The 27585-nt window shown below is 34.5% G+C and overlaps 1 protein-coding gene across 1 annotated transcript; it reads left to right on the top strand.

Annotated features, from left to right (window-relative positions):
- The first annotated feature begins 361 nt into the window (after window positions 1-361).
- Window positions 362-26912, top strand: LOC128644610 (protein shisa-2). The gene is made up of 2 exons (XM_053697156.1): window positions 362-1123; window positions 23277-26912. The coding sequence occupies exons 1-2, from the start codon at window positions 811-813 to the stop codon at window positions 23837-23839; spliced, it is 876 nt and encodes a 291-aa protein (XP_053553131.1). The 5' UTR covers window positions 362-810; the 3' UTR covers window positions 23840-26912.
- Window positions 26913-27585: the final 673 nt, after the last annotated feature.

Raw genomic sequence — 27585 nt, 5'->3', positions numbered from 1 at the left:
GTTTATTTACAGACAAGGGGAGGGAGGAGGCTTTGGAATGACAGAGCTGTGACTGCTTCTGAACTTCTCCGCTCACTGCTCCTGGCCAGTTGCTTTCCTGCTGACAACTGGCAGACTGTGCAGGACTCTCCAGGGCTGCTCTCCACAAGCAACTTCCATCCAATTCCTAACTTTTTTTTTTGTATTCTTCTCTGGATTTTCCAATCATGGGGATGGATTCGAGGGGACCCTTGATGGAATATAAATGTGAGTGAGGAGGATGCTGGCACTGGAATACAGAAAATCACTGAGTGGCACGAAACAAAGTTATAGCCAGGAAAGCAAACAGGATGGAATGTGCTATGAATAGGAAAACATTGTCTTCTTATCTTTTATACCTTAATTTGCTCTGCTCCTGTCACTTTTGCACTTTTATTCAGGGGTTCTGGTTTATTTTCTCTTTTTGTATAAAAAGTATGCTGGAGTAAAACCAAGAGCAGGAATTAAGTGGCTGATTTGTAGTGTGCCTGGTATCTGCTGTCAGCCTGTGATCTGCAGGGGGAAGAGGGCTGGGCGCTGGATGCTGCTGCTGCAAGGAATCAACAAACCAACACCAGCAGCTGCTCTAACTCATAAAGGCAACTTAACACACTCAGGACAGCACTTTCATTAACCCATATGGTTATCTGAAAATGCACTGCTGAATACATTGTTTTAAATCTTTTTTTTTTCTCCATAAAAGTCAATATATTGCAAATTTATTCAAATTATCTGCCACCCCTTGCTCCTCAGGTTGTAACTGGGAGGGGTGCCCGCTCTCCCCCTCTAGCCATGTGGGTAGAGGTGTCCCCCCTGGCGCTACTAGCTGCTTCTTCTTTCTTCCTGTCGTTGCTGGCAGCTGCCCGGGGTAGCGGAGAGTACTGTCACGGCTGGCTGGACGCCCAGTCAGTATGGAGGGACGGCTTCCAATGCCCTGAGCGATTCGATGGGGACGATGCAACCATCTGCTGCGGGACTTGCGCCCTGCGCTACTGCTGCTCCAGCGCCGAAGCTAGGTTGGACCAGGGTGTGTGTAACAATGACCGCCAGCAGGGGGAGCCCGAGCATGGCCGACCGGACAAGGACAGCCAGGACTCAGCAGCAGGTAGGCAAAACAGGTAGCAGAGGGGACACAATAGCAAATATAGGTGACAGGAGCTATATGGTGTCACCCAGTTTCTTTTATTAACAAACTATGTGTACAAGAAGCTGTCTGTATCATTTTATCACTAGCCCTCTCCTTTTCTATCTAGCTACATAGTATTCTCAGGGTAGAATATATAGATTGAGCAAACAATATCTTCACCTGCTCATTAGTTATATTTTGTAACAGAAAATTCTCTTTGAACTTTGTATATTTTGTATTCCTGCATGATGATATTTGGCCAATGCATTAAAAAGATCCCCACAATAAAAGTAAAATTGAAATCAGTCATTTATCCTAGTAAAGTACAAATATAATGTAGTTTTAATCAGATCCAGGTTATGGGAAGAACACACCCAAACAAATTGAAAAAAAGCCTTTACTACATTTTAGCATTAGCTGGAGTGTTGGCTGAAATATCACTAAAAACAGAAAATAAAAGAACAACTCTTGCATACAACAATTTACTAAAATATAGAATCCAAGAGAGCTATATAAACCAATATTTTCAATATGTTTATTTCACCAAATGAGTAATCCAGACAACCTGGCATACTTACTGGGAACAATGTGTGTAAATTCAACACAGATAGTCTCCAAAGTAGTATTTATGAGTGTGTTGATATTTTAAGAACTCTAGTAAATTTTACATTTGTTCTGGCTAGATATATTGTAACTTGTGTTAATAAAATGGAGTGAGACATAATTCCTCACATATGGTTACTTATACTCCAAATGGTTTAATGACAATTAGTGTAGTGTATATGTGTTCAAATGAGGGTTCCATGGCATGATATATTATATTCTCAAAAATATATAAACATTAATATTTTATTTTTTGGGGGGTGAAAATGTTGTACCTAAAGTTATGACCATTTACCAGTATTCCAACAGACCAGTAGTTCATTTTTTTTTAACATATCACATAAGTATATTAAGTTTATTTTCTGTCATTAAACTAAGTTTCAGTAAAAACTGCCACTAGCATAGTGTACATAGTACTACATGCAATATTTTACCCTGACAGCTGCTTATTATTTATTTATACATATCACAGACTGAAATGAGGATTCAACCAATTTGCAATTTATTTTTACTTTCACACCTTTATAAAACGGACATACACATGCTACTTACAATGTAGCAGAAACTCTGCATGGGCAGGCTTAACCCTTTGTCTGCCAGTAAGGTTCAACGCCCCCCATTGACTACCAAAGCAGGAGTTGCCATCAAACTAAGTATACAACTGTATTTAGGTGTCTTCACACAGAGAGACTCCTGCCCTTCAGATTTTACAGCCCTGCTGATGACAGACATGTAACTAGTCACTGGGGCTATTTAAACAATACCCCCCATTGAAGCGCTAGGTGAGCAGAATATAGACAAATGGATTTTGGTTACTAAATGGCATCACATACATAGATTTCTATGTTTGCAGATGGGCTTTTACATAGATCCATTGATCATAATGTTTACCAAATTTCAATAGAATAAATGATCCGTCATATATTGTCCATCACTCATCCAAAATAAACAATTTATCCTTAGGCTTATGTCTTCTTATGTATATTAGAAGTTTTGGAAGTTTGAACAACTTTTGCAGGTAATTTAAAGGAACAGTAAGGTCAAAATTAAACGTTCATGGTCTAGATGCAGCATGTAATTTTAAACAACTTTCCAATTTACTTCTATTATCAAATTTGCTTTGTTCTTTTGGTATTATTTGTTGAAGAGTAAACCTAGGTGGGCTCATAGGAGGAGAGTGCATGTTTCTTTGGCAGCCTATGGAAGTACTGTTTGCAACGTGGTCTTTAAAAATGTTATAAAATGTTACAAATACTGCTCCATAGATGGCTACAGATACGTGCACTCTCCTGGAGTCCTATAAGCCCACCTAGGTTTACTCTTCAACACAGTATTCTAAGAAAACAAAATAAATTTGCTAATAGACGTAAATTGGAAATTTGTTTAAAATGACATGCTCTGTCCAAATCAAGAAAGTGTATTTTAGACTTTACTGTCCCTTTAATGAAATTAGGTCGGACATAAGGTTGACATAATCTGAAAGGAAGTGATCCACAGTTTCTAAAATGTTACTATTGATTATATATTAATAAAAACACCTTCTTTGGCTGATCAATATCCAAGCAGTTTTCAAAATTTGATATACAGTAATTAAGTTAAGGCCCCACCAAATGCCAAAAGCTAACGAGCTACAAATCTTAATATAGTGCTTCAGTTTATTGTACATGACATTTGCCAAGTCCATCCCTCAAGGCACCCCAATAAGCACATATTAAAGAATATCTCAGTTTAAGTACAGGAGAGAAAATCCAAATGCCTGAGGGTTCTTTAAATTCTGCTCTGCTGGGAAATCCTGATATCTCGAGATGTATGTATGTATATATAAATATAAATATATATATATATATATATATACATATATATATATATATATATATATATATATATATATATATATATATATATATATATATATATACGCTCTTCTTCAAGTGATTGGGATTAATTGTGCTGTGACTCATAGACTTTCTTCATAAACTGCAGTACTTTTTGTGATAACCTTATCAGGCAAACAAATATTTGCTTTCTTATCTGTGGCTGATTTTGTTGTTTTTGGTTAAATTATTTACAATTCAACTTGTTTAATTCCTCATAAGATGCTTAATTATGCATAGTAAAAAGAAAAACTAAAAAAAAACAAAAAACACAACATTGTAATTTACGTTCATTATTTCTTGTTCACATTCCTGTAATTTTAAGAGTTTGTTTTTCTTTTCAACTGTCTCCAGAGAGGCTGTAGTGTTTTTCTGTGGAATGCAGAACTTTAACTCTGCAGCATTCTGCGCAGGGATTGTTTGATCAGTGCAGGAACTCATTTTTATCTGTCCCTAAATGACCACAACAAAGGAGCTAGGATAGACAAAAGTTAAGAGGTTGGATAAGGAGTTCATCTATGGACAACAAATAATGCTAAATTTAAATCCCTGTGAAATATTTGTTTTCTTAAATGTTAATTTGCAAAGCCGCATTTGACTATTGTCATATGCTAAGCACATATATTCCCCCCAGTCCCTTTCCTGTAGTCCTATGAGACCAATAATAAATGTAAGGTGCAGGGCTGCTGTTAGTACACAGCTCTCAGTCTGGATGTTGTGAGCATGTTATAATGTTGTAAGTTCAATTTACACAACCATTTAAAGGGACATATTACTTAAAAAATATATCGTGTATATAAAAGAACAGCAGCTAAACATGTTAAAAAAAAGTAAATCAGTCTATATTTGTAGTGAAACTAACAGGAAGAGTGTGTGTACAGATGTCTCCTGATACTCTATTGCCTACTGACTGATATCGACAACTGGTACATACAAAGTTGGTTTCTTAAACACAGGAATAACTATCTAAAAAAAAAAAAAAGAATAATAAATGTTGATGGATTTTCTTTTAGATAGAACAGCAGTTTTTTTTATGTAGCATGTCATTTTAAGACTATCGACCCTACACAACTACTGTATGTTTAACCCCCGCAAAGGGGACACTGCTGCTCCCAAGCGGAAAGTGCCACTGATCCAATCAGCAGCACTAGCTCCACAACAGATCCTGAGTGGTATTTCTACTGTGTGTTTAACCCCTCTGCAGGAGTTAAACACACAGAAGCCTATGGTAGATAGTCTTAAAATTACATTCTCTAGAGATTAAAGCATGAAACTTTTTTTTTGCTATAATGGCCCTTTAAAGAGACACTCAGGCCAATTTAAATTTTAATGATTCACAGCATGCAATTATAAAAAAAAATTTCCATTTTACTTTCATTAAGAAAATGTGCACAGTCTTTTTATATTTACACTTTATGAGTCACCAGATCCTACTGAGCATGTGCAAGAATTTACAAAATATACGTATATGCATTTGTGATTGGCTGATGGCTGTCACATGGTACATGGGGAGTGAAAATAGACATAACTTTGAAATTTGTTAGACAAAATCTGATACTCATTTGAAGTTTAGATTAAGTGCTATTGCATTATCTTTTTATCATGCATTTGTTGATTATGCAAATCTGCTGTATTTACTGGTCCTTTAAAGGGACGGTTTACTCAAAATATTTCTCCCCTTTAATTTGTTCCCAATGATCCACTTTACCTGCTGGAGTGTATTAAATTGTTTACAAGTAGCTCCTTTACCCTTATATTGGCATTTGAAATAGTTGATTTATCATTTGGTATCCCCACCTATTCTGAAAGTTTGTGGCCACAGGTCCAAGCTATAGATAAGCTTTGTAAACACAGCCAGCAGAATAAATTACACTCCCAGTGGGATATAGCAGAGATAAGGTAATACAATGTTGATTTTCCATTGTCCTCTCCAAGTATTGGTGATTGTTTTATGGACAGATATAAGATACAGAAGCAGGTATATGTACACAATGTGATAAAGTAATGAGATCTGATTATACCTACAAGCTAAACCCATTTTATTAGGTTGTGGATTCAAAACACAAAATCAGAGCTTTAATCTACACAAATAAACCTTAAAAAGCTAATTTTCATATTTTTTTTACTCTGCAGTTGGTAAAAAAAGCAATTGTAAACACATTAAGGTAAAAACTATTTTACAGTATACTGTCCCTTTAAGGAGTGTTTTTTTTTTTCTTTCCAGTATTAGACTAAGCTTCCTTTCTGTATATCATGGTAATTTCAATAGCATGTTACTGTCTATACCTCCAGTAGTTTGTAAGAGATAGGATTACATTTTATTATCCTACGCTGTATGAATTAAGTTCTTTCCACACCAGCCTAAGATATATGTATGTATTTTTTACAACAGGTGTGTTCAACCTTTTTTCTTCTCAAGCAAACACACCTTTTTAATGTAGTTTGTAGATAATACAATACATTTCTGGATGTTGTATTACCTGAGCCATTATACTCAATAGGATTGTGCGCTCGATTGCTTGTGACCAGGGGTAGGGAGGCAGAATAAGTCAGTACTGTACACGTGCAAAGATAAGTAGAATATTGCTAATTCATCAATGTTACATACGTACGCATTAGACATTATGACTTCATTTAATTGAAGTAGTTCAATAAAATATTTCCATCTTCAGAGCTTGTTGGAGTCAGAATGATTAAATTCATCTGAAAGAAGAATTACTGGATTATTGACCTTCTTTTAAGATTTGTATGGGTGTTTTCTTTTAGTCACAGTATGACTTAAATGCTTTGAAAGGTTCTTTATTATTCTGCTATAGGGCAACAGCCAATTGAGTGGTAGTAGTAATATTGCAGGTCACTTGAACACGGATTAGCTTTAATCCTTCAGAAATGATGTCAGATTAGATGATAATCAAACCTCTAAACTGGTTTTGCCAATAATTTAAATAAATGAAAGGTAGCCTAATGCTTTTCAGTCACTGTAGATTACTTTCATTATCATATGCTTAGTCTGCTGCTTCTTGTATAAAAGGTCCATATAATATGTTGTTTCAGAATTGGACTCAAATAAAAAGGTAGATTTAAAATAAGACCCTCATTGAAATCTACTTGATTATTTTGATCACAGTTCATTACTTAAAGGGACAGTTCAGCCAAAAACTTTTTCCCCTTTAAATTATTCCCAATGATCCTTTTTACCTGCTAGAGTGTATTAAATTGGTTGCAAGTAGCTCCTTTACTCATATTTCAACATTTGAAATAGCTGATTTAGCTTGTGGTTTCCCAACCTATACTGAAAGTTTTGATACTGGCGTATACGCTATTGACAAGCCTAAGTAAACACAGCCAGCAGAAGAAATTACACTCCCAGTGGGATGCAGGATAGTTAAGTAATAAAATGATAATTTTCCATTGTTCTCTCTATGTTTTGAGCTTTGGTGTTCCAGACAAATATAAGATAAGGAATCAAGTCTGTGTACACAAAGTGATAACAAAATGAGATCTGATATTACCTGAAGCTCAACCCATTGTAATAGGCTGTGGTTTCAAAGCACAAAACCAGCTACTTCAGATACAAAAATAAACCAGAAAATGCAATTTCTCAAATATTTTATACTCTGCAGTTGGTATAACAAGTCATTTAAAATACATTTATGGAAAAACTATTTTACAGTGTACTGTCCCTTTAAATGCCACATGACTTCATTGGAAAGAATGTAATTCATGAAACCCAGATTATTCTTTCATGCAATTTTAAACAACTTTCTACTTGACTTCTTTTATCAAATTGGTATCTTTTATAGCAAAACAGGGACGTGAGTTCAGGAGCGTGCACGTGACTGGAGTCCTATATGGCAGCAGTTTTGCAAGAATGTTATCCATTTGCAAGAGCACTAGATGGCAGCTCTATTTCCTGCTATATAGTGCTCCAGACACATACCTAGGCATCTCTTCAACAAAGAATACCATGGGAACGAAGCCAATTTGCTAAAAGATGTAAATCAGAAAGATTTCTAAAATTGTATGCTCTATCGAAATTACAAAATACATTTTTTGGTTTCATAACCCTTTAACATACGTTAGTTTGTTCAATCCATATTAGTCTGGCTGATTGAAGCTTTTTTGTGAACTGAGCTCATTTGATTATTCGACCATCCAACCTTTTTTTGCGTTAGCTCAGCTTTTAATTTTAGACGGTATACAGGGTCAGTAAACTGAGACTACTACTAATAATGTGTAGTATTGCTTTTTATTTGATAAAATGGAAAATGTATATTGATATGTTGCACACTATTTTACAAATTTTAATATAAAGTACTTGGAAAACTTCACTTTCAAGAGCAAGTAAGCCATATCTATTTAATGGGCTATTTTATTCTTAAAGGGACAGTCAACACCAGAATTTTTGTTGTTTAAAAGATAGATAATTGCTTTATTACCCATTCTCCAGTTTTGCATAACCAACACAGTTATACTAATATACTTTTTACCTCTGTGATTAACTTGTATCTAAGCATCTTCTGACAGCCCCCTGATTACATGACTTTTTATTTATTATCTATTGACTTTCATTTTAGCCAATTAGTGCAGTGTCTGCCACAAGCCACTGGCATGATCACAATTTTATCTATATAGCTCACATGAACTAGCGCTCCCCTGTTGTGAAAAGCAAATAAAAAAGCATGTGATAAGAGGCGGCCTTCAATGGCTTAGAAATTATCATATGAGCCTTCCTAGGTTTAGCTTTCAACTAAGAATACCAAGAGAACAAAGCAAAATTGGTGATAAAAGTAAATTGGAAAGTTGTGGAAAGTTGTTTAAAATGACATGCCCTATTTGAAAGTTGTTTTTGGACTTAACTGTCCCTTTAACTAAGTAAGGGCATCCAACCTTTTTCATTATATGACAGGTCTCATTTGGGTTAACCATGTGCTCATCTCCAATTATTTGTGCAGCAATAAAATGCTGTAACAAATTAGAGCTTTTTATTATTTTACTAACGTCCCTTTAAATGTTTAATTTGAGCAAGTTATAATGATTGCAATGGAAATTATGAAACACAGAGTGGTGTTGAAATCCCTGAATCAAGCCTTTTAGTCTCAGTTGAGCTATTTGATACAGCTACACATCTACAGTTGTTTCCAGACTTTTGTGTTTGTTGTCATTTTGTGGATAACACAGCATTAAAGAGTTTAATGTATTTTGATTTTTCTTCCCATCACACAAAGTTTACCCACTGTAGTTGATGTAAGATAATCTTACAATTGCTGGCAAAAACTCTAGCTTTTAAGTTTGAAACCAATATGCAAGTTATAGCTATTTGGCAGACGACTTTATATTACTGCTGTTTCAGTTTAACATTTTACTAACATTAATAGTTCTAACATGTTACTTGTTTGGAATTGAGTGGAATAAAAAAAGAGGAATAAACAACTAGCGTTAAAAGTTCTCATGTTAATGTGAGAGAGAGTGACAGACATAAAGAGGAGACAGACAGAGAGAGAGGGAAAGAAAGGAAACCCTTGTAAAAACTCAGTCACTATGGGCCCGATTATCTAAAGTTTTCTGGGCTTACGAGATTCTCTAAGAAATCTCGTCAGTAATATAAATCACCTGATAGAATTCTCTAAAGGCAGTTTTTGCCTTGGGGACAATGTGTCTCACAAAGGGCTGTCCCTGAATTTAATCTAAAAAAAAACAAAAATGAATAGTGCTCAAAGAGTGCAGAATAAAAAAATGTATTCAAAATCCTTAAAAAATGGAGAGGCATAGATAGGAAAGGCTGACGCATTTCGTGCCCCCTAGGGCACTTAGACGTTATATGGATTTTGAATAACTTTCTACAATTTTTATTCTTCACTTTTTGAACACTATTTATTTTTTTTTGTTTGACAATACTAGTTTTAGTGGTTTGATCCACGGCTTCTCATAGTCGCTGTGAGCCATCTGGGTTTTTTGTTTTCTTCCACACTTGTCGTGGATCTATGACCACTTCCCTGTAGCACTGCATCACAAAGTGACCTTTAATTTAAGTATGTTATGTTGATGCATACATTACAATACGGCTCACAAAAATGTAATTGTTAAACCACATTCCAAATCATAATAAAGTAATATTTTATAGACAAACTAACCTTGTATTGCAATTACATAGAAAATCGCACATGTAAAAACATTATATGAAATTCATACATTAGCGCAAAATTGAAATCTTTACAGAAAAACCACATACTGCAGTATTTAATTTTGAAAGTGTCTCCCCTGCTCCCTGCTGACTTTGATCTCCCCACAAAGTTACCTTATTACAAGAGGCGTCTCTTTTTAGAGAATTCCCTTGGGCAGCCCCTGCTCTGAAGGTTCTCTTCAGGCCATAAGAATGAGAGGGGACATAGTTTCAGATATATATCCTTTTCTGTCTGCTTTAAAGACAATCTTATCAGCTGACAAATGACAATATAAATCAGCAAGATGTGAAGCGGTAGAATTCCTGTGAAACTGTAAGAGAACCTCAAACACCACTGTGGAACTGCCCTTTCTAGGTCACTCTTTAATACTTCGAGACCAGTTTTAAGTGAAATGTGCATTGAGTACTATATTGCGGTGAGCTTATCTCTCATTCATATTGAGAAATACAGAAAATGACACAGTGTGACTTCTAGAATGCTGTGCGGGGCCTTGTAGTACAGTAAAATGTATATTTCTAGAATTCTGTGTAAGATACCTTCTAAAAGAGTAAAATTTATATTTCTAGAATCCAATGACTAACCCTCTAGAACAATACCAACAAAGCACAGCACCTCCTGTGTAGTGCACGCTGACAAGGATTCTGTCCAGCCTTCTAGTATAAGTCCACACACAGCATCACTTCCAAATAAAATACCTTTATTTTCAATACAGCAGGGTCACATAAAGAGCAACAATTCGGGCATCATGCCCTTAATCATGCATGAACCTTCTAGAACAGTATCATTTATATTTCTAGAATCCTGTGAGTCATTTTTAAGAACAGTCAACTTTACATTTCTAGAATCCTGTGACTCTTTCCACCTTAACCAGTTTGTGACTGTCTAGCCACTTCAGGCAAGACTGTGACTTAGTTCAATGGTTGAACGGGTTAACAACATTCTCTTGTCTGTACTAGACCCAGAAAAACTCCCCTTTAATGCCACCCACACTAAACTATCTCTGCTGCCACCACCTTAATATTATTATATCAAAAATCCTAAAGAAAAATACTTTAAAAACAAACCAGCAAGGGCAATTTTCGCAACTAGCAATACTGAGCTCCCTCTTTAAAAAGATCTAGTGAAAAAGATCAAAAACAGCTATACATTCAAACAAAAAAAGGAACGCTGGTTAACAAGATAGGAGGTGTCTCTATCCACATATAGGTAAACTGCTAAACAGTATAAGTTCCTGTAAGCTAATAGGTGTAGCATTCAATTATCTAAACTGAAAATTGTTGAATATATATAGCAAATACACCATAAAAAATGGTTTTACTAAATTGCACAAAGACGTTTTTTGTCTAGCTGCATCTAGATTCTCTGTGTAACTAAATTTTTGGTGCATATTGTAACAATTGTAATATGTATGTGTTTGATGTTTTTAGTTAATGAACTCTTTATATATATTCCGGAATATTTTGCTGTATTTTATGTAATAAATTGACTTCCTTTTTAATTGTATATATTTTTTATGGTGTATTTGCTATATATATTCAACAATTTTCAGTTTAAATAATTGAATGCTACACCTAATAGCTTACGGGGACTTATACTGTTTAAGAAGGTTACCTATAGGTGGATAGAGACACCTCCTATCTTGTTAACCAGTGCTCCTTTTTGTGGTTGAATGTAAATCCTAAAGAAAAACCCAGACTAACAGATTACACATTCTAAAAAAACATTGTAAAAAACACAGTACTATTATTACTAGTTTCTTTGGTAATGTGGTTTAAATATTAGACAAGGGCAAAAACGTAATAAAGGAACATTTATTATGAACAAAAAAAGAGCCACAGTGCATTTATATAAAAACATGAGTCAAACACAATTATAAACAAAAGCAAAACAGTAGGAGAAAATATAATAGAACCTAATACTGTACTAGCTTAGATATATGTCCCAAGGGAGCTTGGCAAAGGAAGATGTTCACTTATGCTATTATATGCAGCTTCTTATATAGGATGACAATATTATTTTGTTAAATTTACAATTATATCCATTTTTTCTGAGATCAGATTTCTGGCTGGGCTCCTTCCGAAGTGTGGGCAAGGAGGATAGCCACCCCTTTTTTGTGGTAGGGCATAAATCCATTGCAAGCCCTGGCTGAAGTTACATAATACCTTATAACTTTAGATATATATATACACAGTACATGTGTCTTGATAGGGACATTATTCTATGTCACTCTGTGTTGACATATTTGCCTCATAAACTGACTTGTTACACCAGGCTTCTAGAAGTGTGTTTATTCTAGTGAAACTTAAAATCTATTTACGAGAGGACGTCTGTTTTTTTAAGGATAAACAAAGGGAAATACTTACAAAATAAGTAGCATGTAGAGAAAAAAATAACCCCCACAACCTAAAATCATGAGGTCTTCATGACATCCACCATATAATAATTCCATTAGTCAATTTCCATCCAATCACACAGTGTACTGAAAATATTTAGATTTATACGGTGCTCTGACAAAATGCAGAAGGACATTTGGCAGAAGGACATTTGGCAGACGGACATTTGGCCGACGGACATTTGGCTGACAGACAGAAAGCTAAAGAATGTTCCGATTTTGGCCGAGGGCAGATACGTTCCAGAGTGCTCTGTTCTAATCAGAGCCTCGGGCGCCGCAACAGCCTCTGGGAACCTTACCATGGGTCACAGGCCGCACGTTTTGTAATTCTCTGTCTGGGAAATTATCTATCAAATCTATCTATTTATCTATCAAATCTATCTATCTATCGTATCTATCAAATGTATCTATTGCATCTATTGATCTATCTATCTAATCTATCTATCTATCTATCAAATTTATCTATCTCGTGGCCGGACTGTTATCTGACAGCCACTTGTGTTTCGGCCAAATGTCCGTCAGCCAAGTGTCCGTCGGCTAAAAGTCCGGCCACGGATTTATACTACCAAGTGTGATTTCTGCTACCAAGTCTAGTATTTTTTTCTTATTTATTAGATCTATATGTTATAGTTTAGTAGCTTTTCCTTGTTTATCAGAGCTATATTTTAAAGCTTAGGAAGACAATTTTATATTTAGGATTAAATTAATTTCATTTTACCAGCGATAGTTTACATATAACAGTAAAACTTAAAGGGACATGAAATGAAAACGTTTTCTTTTATGATTCAGATAGAGCATACAATTTTAAACAACTTTCCAATTTACTTTCTTTTATCAATTTGGCTTTGTACTCATTGTATCCTTTGTTGAAAGAGCTGCAATGCACTAGTGGGAGCTAGCTGAACACATTATTATAATTATCAGGTATTTGTAGAGCACCAACAGATTCCGCAGCGCTATTAACATAGGTGGTATACAAATTAACATTTACAGGGGTCAAGTGGGTACAGGGCCCTGCCGAGAGTTGCACTGTTGTAGTCGGCTCTTATGAATGTGAACTACAAACAGATGGGCTCATAGGTTTACATGTTATGGGGTTTAAGGGGATAGCAGTGGAGATAGGAAGGTTAGTGTAGGTTGTATGCATCCCTGAATAGTAGAGTCTTCATGGAGTGCTTGAAGCTTTCAAAACTAGAGGAGAGTCTTGTGGAGCGAGACAGAGAGTTCCATGAGATGGGAGCCAGTCTGGAGAAATCTTGTAAATTGGAATGTGAGGAGGTAACAAGAGAGGAGGAGAGGAGGAGATCATGAGCGGAGCAAAGGGGACGGAAAGGAAAGAGTATCTGGAGACAAGGTTTGAAATGTAGGGGGGAGCAGTGCAGTTTAGGGCTTTGTGTGTCAGAGTGAGAATTTTGTGTTTAATCCTGGAGGCAAGAGGAAGCCAGTGAAGGGATTGGCAGAGAGATGCAGCAGATGAAGTGCGACTTGTAAGAAAGATGAGCCTGGCAGAGGCATTCATTATGGATTGTAAAGGAGCTAGGCGGCAGATAGGGAGACCAGACAGGATGGAGTTGCAGTAGTCGAGGCGGGATGTGATTAAAATTAAACACATCAAGTAAGCCAATGGCAAGAGGAATGTATGTGCAGCCACCAATCAGCGAATAGCTCCCAGTAGTGCAGATAATTATGCAGATAACAAAGCAAATTACATAATAGTAGTAAATTGGAACATTTTTTAAAATGACATGGTCTGTATTAGTCACAAAATAAACATATTGGTTTTTATATCCCTTTAATACTGACATATAGAGATCATATCTAGTATTTATTGGGACTTGATTTTTTTATTGTTTAAAAAGATAGATAATGCCTTTACTACCCATTTCCCAGCTATTCTCAACCAACATTGTTATATTAATATACTTTGTAACCACTAAGTTTGCCTGTTTCTAAGCCCCTGCAGGCTTCCCCTTATCTCAGTGATTTTTAAATCTTGCACGACAGCTAGACAGTGCTATTTCATGTGTGCCAAATAGATAACATTGTGCTCACTCCCGTGGAGAATGGTAAAGATTATACAAGAACCAGCACTAATTGGCTAAAATGCAAGATTGTAAAAAGCACTAAAATAAGGGGCAGTCTTCAGAGGCTTAAATACAGGTAATTATAGAGGTAAAAAGTATAATAATATTACAGTATTGGTTATGAAAAACTGGGAAATGTGTAATAAAGGGATTATGTATCTTTTTAAACAATAACAATTTTGAAGTAGACTGTCCCTTTAACCATCGAGGATCCTTAGATGCAAAGAGCAAATTCAGTAATTGAAATTCAATGGGAACACAGTTTTTACATTTCTAATAAACATACATGTGTTCTGTCTACTATAATCTGCACATAAAATTCCATTGATATGTAGATTTTAAACTATCCATAGTAAGTAAGCTTAGCAAATCCAAGAATCTAAGGAATGCTTGATGAGAAACTTAGACTATGCCATGTTATCCTGAAAACACAGAGGTAGACAGCAATTATCTTATTGCCAGCTAGCAATTTAAAAATTCTTTTACTCATTTAACCTTTAAGGTGAAGAGCATTATAATAAACCAAGGGATTATCTTAGTAATGATTGGTGGAGATTTGTATGCAATCAGTCTATCGTTGACCTGCCCCATGCTATGATTCATTTACGTGGGGCACAAAGTAGTCATTTTTTTTTATTCCTTTAAATCCTGTAATTGAATTTTCCAATTTTACTTATCAGAAAAAAATCATATATATTTTTACACATTTGATACAAGTTCTGCAAATCCATCATAAACCTCTGCGTTGTAGCCACATGTTCACACTGACCAAGTAAGCACAATAGAAAAGCATCTGCCTAACATATGGTAGTTATATGCAGGATGGCTGTCACACCTTTGCTCATTTAACAATAGCAAAATATTTTACAATCTGGAATTTAAAGGTTGCAAGAAATATCAAAACACATTTTTTTATTTATATCAGTGACTTGTTTTCCAGTGTGGTTTAAAATAAATAAATACAGATGTGTGTACTTGTAATATTTTTTTATTATTATTTTGGGTAGGTCAAAAGATATTAACCAGCTTCTATGGATTTCTCATCATCATCAAATTTTAAATTTATAATTCAAGGGATATTGCAGTAGAAAAATGATATGCACAACACTTTGTTTCTTTAGGCCTTGTGTAATCAATAATGGTCCATAGGGTTTTGCAATTTGTTGATTTAAATGTTTAACTAAAACATGTTAAGTTGTTTAATAATAGTTTTACACTGGCGCACAATTCTTCCTAATTCAATGGAACATTAAACATTTTGAAATGGTAATATAAAATGATAAATTTTATATATATATATATATATATACATATATATGTGTGTGTGTATGTATGTATGTATATATATATATATATATATATATATATATATATATATATATATATATATATATATATATATATATATATATATATATATATATATATATATATATATATATATATAAAAACTCTGTAATATAATTTAATTATTTATTTTTCCCCATTTTCCTGTTATTCCATTCTGAAATTGTGAGCTTTTTAGTTCCTGTTAGAAATGAAAGGGTAGAACACTGTTATATTCAACACAGCCATTGGCTGTACACTCTAGTGACCTATTTATAACTGTCCCTAATTGGCCGCAGCAGAGAAGGTAACCTAATTTACAACATGGCAGCTCCCATTGTTTTATAGACACTAAAACTTTACACTTATTTTGTCAATATTTATACAGCTAATGACACTTTAAAAAATACATCTACATGGTATTCTCAGACTAATATTTTCTTTAAGTGCATCATTCTATCTAGCATTTATTAAGTGTTTAATGTCCCTTTAAAGCTTTTAAAAATTTGGCATTAACTTGTATTGCTTGCTATACATTTAAATACACCTTAAATACTGTAGAAATAAATGAAAACACCTGAAAATGAAAACATATGAAAACGATAACAAATGAAAACCTCAATGGAGTTTTTGATCAATTGGCCTTGTCCATTCCAACATGAATAATTATAATGTGGTCCCTCATAGAAATCTAAGGCCTAAGGGAAATTACGCATCCCTTTAAATTACCGCAAATACATTATTAAATCACATGACAGCATATTTTCTAAACAATATGGAATGAAGACATGAATTTGGTTGAGTGATGGGAAACATTTTAAATAATTCTCTTGTAGAATGATTAATGTGGTAAGTATGTAGGAAGATATGTGTGGATGATATGTGTTTTTGGAATACAGATTGTATATTTAGCTGTTATATTAAAGTTATGGAGTCCCTGGAGGTGGCATGTGCTTGTTGCCAATTATATACACTTATACTAATGTTAAAGGGACATAATAGTGCAAGAGTAAAATACCCTGATATGCTAATAGAAGTACAGAGGATTCCATTATTATGCCCCTTTAAGAAAAGAATGCTTATCCTTCCTAAAAAACATAGTTTAAATTTAAATGAAATGAGCGCATCAATTAAATTAGTCTCCTCTTTTTAATACTGTAAACTTGGCATCTAGTTGATTAGGTATTCAACCTGTGTCTTTCTATATTTTTGCTTGAGAAATAAACAGCTTCAGAATTTATTACAGAGTGACATGTAATAGGATAAGAATTGTTCAATGTTCACATCAGTATGTGGCATCTAGAGGGTCATGTGATGAGATTATCTTCCTTTCAAATGGGGTATTATGGGTGTTTGGGTTTGTTTGCAGCTAAAAGACAATTATAGTTTCCCATATACAGTATCTGTGGCAATCACTTGGTCATGTGACCTTTAATTTGAAACTAGATCTTATCCTCTTTCCAAGAATTTGATGGCAGATTGCACAATGAGTAAATGGCTTATTTGTTGTCTGCCCCCAGAACCACTTCCAAGATATATGCAAGTCACTGAGGGGTGGGGCATTTTCCCAAACTTGACCCCCTTATAGTTGCCCATGTGTTGGCTCTTTGATATAAAGCAATGTGCATCTAGATACTGTTTTTTGTGTGTTTTTTTTTGTTTGTTTCTTTTAAAAATGCACAATAAATTGCACCCAATGTTCTAAAAATGTACATATATATTGTGGAATAAACTACTCCGCAAAAATTTGCAGTATTTACATACAAAACATTAATAAAGAGAAACCCAAATTAGCAATGAATGCAACATCAAGGAAGACTGTGTTTTCCAGTGTCACATATCATAATAAAATCTATTAGATGGTCTTCTTTAGAGGAGGCTACACAATAAAGTCATTTTCTAGATTGCTATGGGAAGTGTCAGCAGCAGTGAGGGACGTGTCTGTATATGGTATTCTAGGCACCATCTATTATTAGAAAGCAATTTGTTTGCAGCTATCAGTGTCTTCTAAAACAGCTGTATATTAAAACCAGGTTGGTGTCTGTCTCAGGCTCCTGCATTTGCAATTTTTAACTACACCAATGAGCATCTGGGAATTAGAAACTTAAAACTTGTAAAGTAGGATAATAATAATAATGTTTAATACAATTCAGCCTTGCATTATGTGCTCCTGCCGTATTGACAATACGTCTTTTATTCTGTAATATTAAAGGGACATTAAGTCAAAATTAAACTTTATGGTTTATAGAATATGTCATTTTTAAAAATGTTTCCAATTTAGTTCCATTATTAAATTTGGTTTGTTCTCTTGGTATCTGTTATTGAAGAGTAAATGTAGGTAGGCTCATAGGAGCTCAGGAGAGTGCAAATGCCTTTAAAATTTTTTATAACACTGCTACATACAATGTTGCAAAACACTGTCATAGAGTACTAAAGACATGAACACGCACCTGAGCACATATAAGCCTACCTAGATATACTATTTGATAAAGGATACCAACAGAACAAAGCAAATTTGATCATAGAAGTAAGTTGGAAAGTTGTTTAAAATGATATGGTCTATTGGACTAATATACATTTAATTTTGACTTTACTGTCACTTTAAGATAAAAGTTGTAAACTTAAAGGGACATGAAATTCAGAAGTAGACTTTCATGATTCAGATAGCACATGTAAATTTAAGACATTTTTAATTTCACATCTGTTAATACATTTACTGGCTAGCTAGTGATTGGTAGCTACACACATATACCTCTTGTCATGGACTCAGCAGATGTGGTCATCTAGCTCCCAGTAGTGCATTGCTGCTCAGAAACTGATTGTAACTGTGTTTTATACAAGTTATATGCAAACAATAGTGCAACAATAACATGCTGTAAGCATTTTCTTTTTGCACATTTGTGTCCCTTTAAAGGTATATGGAAGTCAATATTAAACTTCATCATTCAGATAGAGTGGTTTCAAATGTTTCACTTTAATCTTTTTTTTATTTTTATAAAATTTGCTTAGTTCTCTTGGGATCCGGTTTTGCAACATAAAGGTCAGTACAGCAAAAAAGTTCAACATTCATGTTTCAGATAGAGAGTGTACATTTAAACAACTTTCCAATTTACTTCTATTATCAAATTTGATTTGTTCTGTTGGTATCCTTTGTTGACGAGTAAACCTAGGTAAGCTTTTAGGAGCATGTCTTTTCTGCATCTAATGGCATCAGTGTTTGCAACTATGTATAACATAGCTATAAACATTGTTGCAAACACTGCTGCCAGATTTTTAAAGACAGGTGCATGCTCCTGAGCTCACCTAGGATTATTGTTTAACAAAGGTTACCAAGAGAACTAAGCACATTTGATAATAGAAGTAAATTTCATGCTCTATTTAATCTATTTAAGTTTCATTTTGACTTTACTGCCTCTTTAACTCCTTTGCATTAGTTTACAAATCTTAAAGGGACACTGAACCCAATTTTTTTTCTTTTGTGACTCAGAGCATGCAATTTTAATAAACTTTCTAATTTACTCCTATTATCAATGTTTCTCTGTTCTCTTGCTATCTATATTTGAAAAAGAAGGCATCTAAGCTTTTTTCTTTGTTCAGAACTCTGGACAGCAGTTTTTGATTGGTGGATGAATTTATCCACCAATCAGCAAGGACAAACTAGGTTGTTCACCAAAAATGGGCTGGCATCTAAACTTACATTCTTGCATTTCAAATGAAGATACCAAGAGAATAAAGAAAATTTGATAGTAGGAGTAAATTAGAAAGTTGCTTAAAATTGCATGCTCTATCTGAATCACGAAAGAAAATAATTTGGGTTCAGTGTCCCTTTAAGCATATATGAAAATATAAAAAAACATTGGGATCCTGAGGGAAGTCTCAGATGTGGAACCGTTGCTCAGTGTCCCTAGAGGGATATGGCTGCACCTCACTGACGAGGCCCACATTAGGCCGAAACGTACGTCTTGCTGTTTCTTTTGTTCAGACGGGGATTGCCTGGTATTTTGGGGCTGGACTGTACTGTGAAGTCAGGATCAGACTGATATTCTACAGGAAAGTTCATCTCTGTGAAAGGCACGTGTTGAGCAAAAAGGCTGTTCCTAGGGTGTTAACTAGTCATAGAACAAGCTATTATGCTATTGTTCGTTCTCAGGTGGGGCGCTTCTCACTTTTTATTTATACATATCTTATGCAATCTATGTATAACATTGTTACAAACATTGTTGTAAACACCACTTCCATATTAATGCTCAGACATGAGTATGTTCCTAGGCATACTTCGATATGCTCTTCAGAAATTATACCAAGAGAAAGAGGGAAATATGATGACAGAAATAAATCAGAACGTTTAAAAATAAATAAATTATGCTCTGTCTGAATCATGAAAGTTAAATTTTGGCTTCCTAGAGAGTTCGGTCTTTTACACACTTCACAAAAAAAAAAAGTGGAAACTTTCTCATTATCATTAAGTTTCCTTTCCTGTTATTTGACTCGTTGCCTTTCCTGTGTCAGAGGCAGCCGTGCTTTACTAATGAAAAAATTGTTTCAATAAGTGAAATGATCCCACCTGCTTAATGCACAGAATCCCCTTTCATATCGCTGTGTCTGTTTTGCATTCCCCTTTAATTTAAGGCTTTGCAAATGAAGCTTGGACAATTAGAAGGCCATAACCACTCTATACAGCTGCAGGACTAAGCAAAATTCTACTTACTCATAGAACTAGTACTTACCCTTTGAAGTTGAGTTTTTTTCCTGTAGGTTTGTATTTTTTGTTTTGTTTATAGTTTAAAAAAAGCTAATTCCCTTGTTTTATATACAAACAGGAAAACACGCTGTATACGCCTGGCTTTAGTGCCAAATAAGTGGGTCTTACTGTCACATTTAAAATAAGGAAATCAAAATCCTAGAAAGTTTTTACCAATAACTTTTAACTACTCCTTTTTTATTCATGGAAATCAATTTATTGCAGCGTGGGAACAACTTAATTTAATATAAATCAGATACTTTGCTTGACTTTTAATAAATATTAAAAATGTCTATACAGCGGGCCAGCATTTGTTTTAAAAAAACAAAATAGTCAAGCTTTATTGTCTGGTGTTGGTTTAACTATAAGGGACATGCATGTGGTTGAAGATACTTCTCTAATGTGTTATATAGCATGTTATTATTGCACTATTGCAAAGGGGTAAACACATAGTTAAAGTGAGCTGAAAAACAATAATGCACTACTGGGAGCTAGCTGAACATTTATAGGAAGTCAATGCAAGAAGTATATATGTGTAGTTATCAATCACTTGCTAGCTCCCTGTAATACATTGCTGCTCTTTAGCCAACCTAGATATGATTTTCAACAAAGAATAGTAAGAGAATTAGGTAAATAAATCTCTCTTAACTAATTGCATGCTCCAGATGAATCAAGATAGTGTAAAAGTGAATTATAGCTTTATGTCACTTTAAAGGGACAGTATACACTCATTTTCATATAACTGCATGTAATAGACACTACTATAAAGAATAAGATGCACAGATTCTGATATAAAAATCCAGTATAAAAATGTTTAAAAACTTACTTAGAACCTCTTAGTTTAGCTCTGTTGAAATGGTAGCTGGAAAGCCCACTGTAAGTGGGAAATAAGACACTCCCCCCTCCCCCTTCTTTTTCATATGAAAAGACCCTTTACACAAACAGGAGCAAGCTGGAGTAGGTAGTCGAGCGTATTCACATAAAACTTTGGGGCTTGGTTAGGAGTCTGAAAATCAGAGCAATGTTATTTAAAAATAAGCAAAACTATACATTTAAAAAAAAAAAAATAACTTTATGGGCTATATAAATAGATCATCTACAAAACATTTATGCAAAGAAATAATGAGTGTATAATGGCCCTTTAACATGCTAATATTTGCACTATGACACATTCTAATTTTATTTGGTCCCTACAGTAATTCATCTGTGTGTTCATGGGGTTGGACAACACAGATCACAGGATAACTAAATTAGTTTGTGGGTCACTATAAGTAATAATTATAGCAGAATGTACTAATAAGTTTATATTAAGCACCCAGCTTGATTTAGGGTTGACGGCATCCCTTTATCACTTGCTTTACTATGGCAGTAATTTAGTCTCATGGCTGACAGAAGTTTAATTAAATCTATATATTAATATATAATATGAAGAAATATATTATTAATACAAAAACACCTCAGTACAAACAAAACTTAAAGGACCTGTAAACATAGTAGAATAGCATAATCAATAAATGCATAATAAATAGACAATGCAAAAACACTTAGTTTGAATTTCACATGAGCAGTTGATTTTTTTTCTGACAAATTTCAAAGTTAGTTTTTTTGTCCTTCCCACAGCATTATGTGACAGCCATCAGCCAATCACAAAATGCATATACATATATTCTGTGAATCTTGCACATGCTCAGTAGGAGCTGGTACCTCAGAAAGTGAGCATTTAAAAAGATTGTGCATATTAAGATAATGGAAATTAATTGTACAGTTGTTTAAAATCGTGTGCTCTATCTGAATCATGAAAGTTTTATTTTGACTTCAGTGTAATGATTCAGACAGAGCCTGCAATTTAAAACAAACAAATCTTCCAATTTACTTCCATTATCAAACTGTGCACTTTCTTTTTATATACACATTTCCTTTCTTCTACTGAGCATGTTCACAGAGAATATGTAAATGAGTCTGTGACTGGTTGATGGCTGTCATCTGCTACAGGGGGCAAAAAAAATCTACCATTCTTTTGAAATTATTGCATTGTCTTTTTATTATTTGTTAATTGTGCAATTATATTACTGTATGCAATGGTCCATTAGTGTTTGTGAGGTATTTCATCCTCAGAGAATATTTTCTCATGCAGTTTTGGTACCTGATGAAGATTCTACTTTAGATATGAATTTTTGTACTATATGTTGCTTTAATAAAATGTATCTATTAATATTGATATTAATTTGGTAATTTATTAAAGCTACATATTTAATTAAGATAGCCTGGTGACATGTGTACCCTGTATTAACACAGCAAATTTACCTCTAAATCTTTGAGAAAGTATATGAGAAGGAGCATGCTATTATAACAGATAATAATTGAAATATAACTGTACTTTTAATCTTGTGCATTAACAGTATTTTTATTAAATGCAGTTAACAAATTAGCAAATTAATTAAAAAAACAATAAATGCAAATAACTATTTGCTGGTTAGTATTCTTAAAGATAATTCAGGTGATACTAACTACAAACTAATTTGAAAGTCTATTTACCATTTGTATTTTGCAATATCTTATCATCTCTGCTGGCCAATTAGGAACAGATATGTAACTGGGTTATGCTTGTGAAATTTGCAGTGAGCACCTCTAATTCTCAGAATAGGAAACCGCACAAGTGTTAAAATTCTGTTTTTTTATTTACAATTAAATATTTTATAGTATAATTTCAAACTGTTTAATGTCCCTTTAAGAAAACATTGCTAATGCATATGAGACAATATGGTGACGTACATATGTTAGAGGTAAACTGTGCACATATCTTTATCTATGTAGAGTGTTTCCACCATCCACAATACCCAATAGATAAATGTGTTTTATCAGCAGCTGTTTCCTTTGTTTTCTTTGCAGAGTTTTACAACTGTCTTTTTTTCCTTTCTTTCTTGCAGTTCCCATCTATGTGCCTTTTTTGATCGTTGGCTCTGTTTTTGTGGCTTTCATCATTGTGGGATCGCTAGTAGCTATTTGTTGCTGCCATTGTCTGAGACCCAAGCAGGAGCCACAACAGAGTCGAGCACCTGGCAGTAACCGTCTCATGGAAACCATTCCTATGATTTCAAGTGCCAGCACTTCACGTGGGTCTTCTTCTCGTCAATCAAGTACTGCGGCCAGCTCTAGCTCCAGTGCCAACTCAGGTGCAAGGGCACCTCCTACTAGGTCTCAAACCAATTGCTGTTTGCCAGAAGGAGCCATGAATAATGTCTACGTGAACATGCCAGCCAATTTTTCAATGATGAACTGCCAACAAGCTGCCCAACTTGTTTCACACCAAGGACAGTATCTTCATCCTCAGTTTGTAGGCTATGCCGTACCTCATGCCGTACCTCATGACTCTGTACCAATGACTCCAATGCCACCTTATTTAGATGGACTGCAAAGTGGTTATAGGCAAATTCAGTCACCGTATCCTCACAGTAACCCTGAACAGATGTACCCAGCAGTGACTGTGTGATAGATGCCATCTTCGTTCTCATTAGTATTGGAAACATTGTAATGTCAGCTGCTGAATCTCAGCTATGTGTAGCAAGGGGACAAGAATGTTTGAGAGGAACATTATGTTTCATTTGGACTAAATAGGCTACATACAACTAGCAACGGAAATTTTGAGAGCACAATGCATGAGCCACAATGACAAACAGTTTAAATGAATGTGCTTTTTTAGGAGACTTTTGTTTAAAAAGCCTGAGCCATTAATCCACTTGTTGCTTGATGGATCTTTATATCCTCAGTAAGGAGGAGGTTAACGTATAAGGATGAGGTTGAAGTATAGCAGATACAATTTATTTGTATTCCTCATCAAAACAAGTGTGCAAATATCACTAACACCCACGTTTAACATAGACAATCATGCAGACAATCAAAAATTGAATTAGTGCAATTTAAAGAGTTTTTCTGAGTCAATTTAATTTTTATAACATATAGTCGTCATACTAAGGATTCAGAGAAACAAAATAAATGAAAATGTACATAAAATGAATAATATTAAATACAATAGATGTGCCATAAATCATAAACCTCAGAACATATTCAGAGCAGAAATATACCCAACTGAATAAAAACATTGCTTAAGTAACATTTTTGGCTATTGTTTAAATAGCTACCTATATTATGTTGACACTTTTAAGAAAAAAAATATATTCTTATATCTTCAATGCTGCAAAACTTTTTTTTTAGTATAATTATTTCATCCCAAATAAATGTCATTAGTAAATAATAAATATATAATACAAATTAAAAGGTGCAACACAAAAATGTGTTAAAAAAATATCTAATGTGACTGGAAGAAAAAGGGATCTAATATTCTTAGTAACATAAACTATTTATATTATCTATTAAAAAAGACTATAAACTGTAGCTTCTAATTATAAAGGACTGCTCTCACAATACCATAGGACCACGGTGCATCAAAGTAGGGATTATGTATTTTTTTAATAACAAGCACCAAGTGTCTCGACCAAAGTCAATGAGAAGTGTCCATAGCTCTCAAAACATCCATGATTATTTTTTTTACTTTAAAAAGTAAATGCAGAATCCTTATGTTAACAAAGAGCTAAACATGTAAATATGTTTATCTTTTTTACATTTTAATTTGTTTTAAACCCAATCCACTATATAAAGAAATGGAACTAAAGAATACGGATATGGGAAGTGATAAGCAAACATCTTGAATAAAGGCTAAAATGTACTAATTCTATGTGCTCTGTAGCAGAGGGTTTTTAAAATAAATTTGTCTAATTTCCTAGTATCATGGAAGTTATTGTCACATCTAAAATAACGTTTTCAAACCTTGCAAGCCGTGTGTCACTAAGATGAGAGCTTTAGTTCCAAGAGCAGAAACTTCTTGAACGTAGAGTTACAAAAATCTATGAAGCTCTTATGTATTTGTGAGTACTATCCATAGACTGAGCAGGATTGGAGACATTTCTTTCACTAGAAAGTTCTTACCTAACCTAATGCAGCCCACAGATGACTTGGGGCTTGATTCTCAAAAACTCGCTGGTGTGGAGAGAAATCATCAGCTTATTTTACTAAGCCCTATATTGTAAAGTAAGTGTCTCTTCTTCACATAAAGACTATTAGCGAACTCCCCTTAATTAAATACCAAGTTCCCAAGGTAAAAATTGCCCTTAAACAATTCCTGAGGTGCCTTTATAATACTAATGAGGCCTCTTTTAGAATGTTGCCAAACCACAGAGCTTTAGAGAATTGGGCCCTTGGCCATAGCTTTTTAACCTTTTGGACAACCGTCAGCTAGATTAATTAAAACAACAGACATGCATATCTAGTGTTCTATATCATTTGTCTATTTTATCCTATGCAGTGTATTCATTTTAATAGTTACTGCAATGGTTTGCAAATATTTTAGTATACTGAAAAGGTTATTGCCAAAGGCATTTTAAAAAGCAATGGGGAAAGTAAAATTTGCACTGCCTGTGTGTGTTTGTTATGTGTTCCCCAAGGAGCTCCAGTGATGTGCGGAATGTCAGTTACTTGCTTTTCGATACACAGCAGAGCTGCATGAGAGCACTCTATTTATTTCCTATTAGCCAGGTGGTACAGCAGCTGATTGGCTGTATTGCCTGTCAGTGGAAAATTTAAAAAAAACTACCAATAGGAAGGTGCACACTTGGGGTATGTATTTATGCACCCACAGGTGTGCAACAGGTACTTTCTCCAGTGCTTGTTTTTTTAATGTGTGTTGGCAATAACTCTATCAGTAAAACATTGTCAAACAATTACACAAGTACTTTCCCTTTTTATTTATATTCTTATTGAATTTAGGCAATCGTTCTCATCAGCTTCACTAGATAACTCAAAAGAACTCTCCAGTGAAACAAATCTCTTTAACATGTATGTTATTCTATGAAGCGTATTCACTAAATGTCGCAAGCTCCCTCACTCTTTAGTGAATCATTTGTCTAAGATATAGGTATTGGAAGAGAACAAAGCTTACAAAGTGCTAGATCAGGTTAGAATGCACTTCTATTTAATGATGCACCCTTAGGTTTTGAAAGTTTAAAAGCTTATGGTTACCCATGATGCATCTATTTACAAACACTTTGGAGAAAGAGCATGACTGCGAAACCCTTTATTTCTCTTGATAATGGACCACTGTGCCCAAAAATGAGTTTGGCTGCTACAGCGCATATAGAACGTTCCTCTTAGCGTGGTTAAATTCCACCAATCCAGAGGATGCACTGTATTCATTGCACATGCTAAGGACACTCAGCTCTGATATGTCAAATTCAGGGGTAAATCATTTGTATATTGTTTACTGTAAGAAAAAAAATGTAAAAAAAAAAATAAGTTAATTTTTTAAAAGTAAAAAGATATTTTGCAATTGTGGGAAAAGAACATTTTGATTTAAAAGTGTGAAAGGTAGTGTTTTACACATTTTATAAGTGTAATGTATTATAGTGTAAAAGATTTGTCAATGTTTGCCATTGTTTCTGATATCCAAAAAAAAGGCACTTATGTGAAAGTGCAGAAAAATCTCCATTCTTAATAAATGTTTTATGGTGTGACATGGATTCTGTGTTTAATGACAGTGTTACAATTGTTTAAAGGATCATGATTCTCTCCTTCAGATACTTGCAGTGTAAACTAGGTTCCAAAATGGTGGCCCCTATAAATAGAAAGAGGTACCTGAAATATATTTAGTGTTTAATGTACCGTTAAATCTTTTTTTTTTTTTTTTTTTCTGTTAGAGTTGTTCCCAGCCAATGAGCAACAGAAACAGGCATTACTTACACTTCCTGTTATTTTCGAATTAACTTTAAAAAACTTTTACATAAAAGGACTATGGGGTAGATTTATCATAATGCGAGCGGACATGATACAATGTAGCGTATCATGTCCGCTGCACATCGATAAATGCTGACAGCATACGCTGTCAGCATTTATCATTGCACAAGCAGTTCTTGTGAACTGCTGGTGCAATGCCGCCCCCTGCAGATTTGCGGTCAAACACCAGCTAGCAGGGGGTGTCAATCAACCCGATCATATTCGATCGTGTTGATTTCTGTCCGCAGGCGGACAAGTTATGGAGCAGCGGTCTTTAGACCGCTGCTTCATAACCTCTGTTTCCGGCGAGCCTGAAGGCTTGCGCGGAAACAGGGGCATCAAGCTCCATATGGAACTTGATAAATCGGCCCCATTGTCTGTTATGCATATGAAAGAGCAGCATTTGCCCATATT

Source organism: Bombina bombina, unplaced genomic scaffold, assembly GCF_027579735.1.
Source record: "Bombina bombina isolate aBomBom1 unplaced genomic scaffold, aBomBom1.pri scaffold_720, whole genome shotgun sequence".
NCBI lineage: Eukaryota > Metazoa > Chordata > Amphibia > Anura > Bombinatoridae > Bombina > Bombina bombina.
This window is presented reverse-complemented; position numbering and strand designations above follow the sequence as displayed.

Bases quoted from the DNA above. Each gene is read 5' to 3' on its own strand.
- LOC128644610 (XM_053697156.1), top strand. From the start codon at position 811: ATGTGGGTAGAGGTGTCCCCCCTGGCGCTACTAGCTGCTTCTTCTTTC. The intron at 1,124-23,276 runs GTAGGCAAAACA...TCTTTCTTGCAG, and splicing joins CAGCCAGGACTCAGCAGCAG to TTCCCATCTATGTGCCTTTT.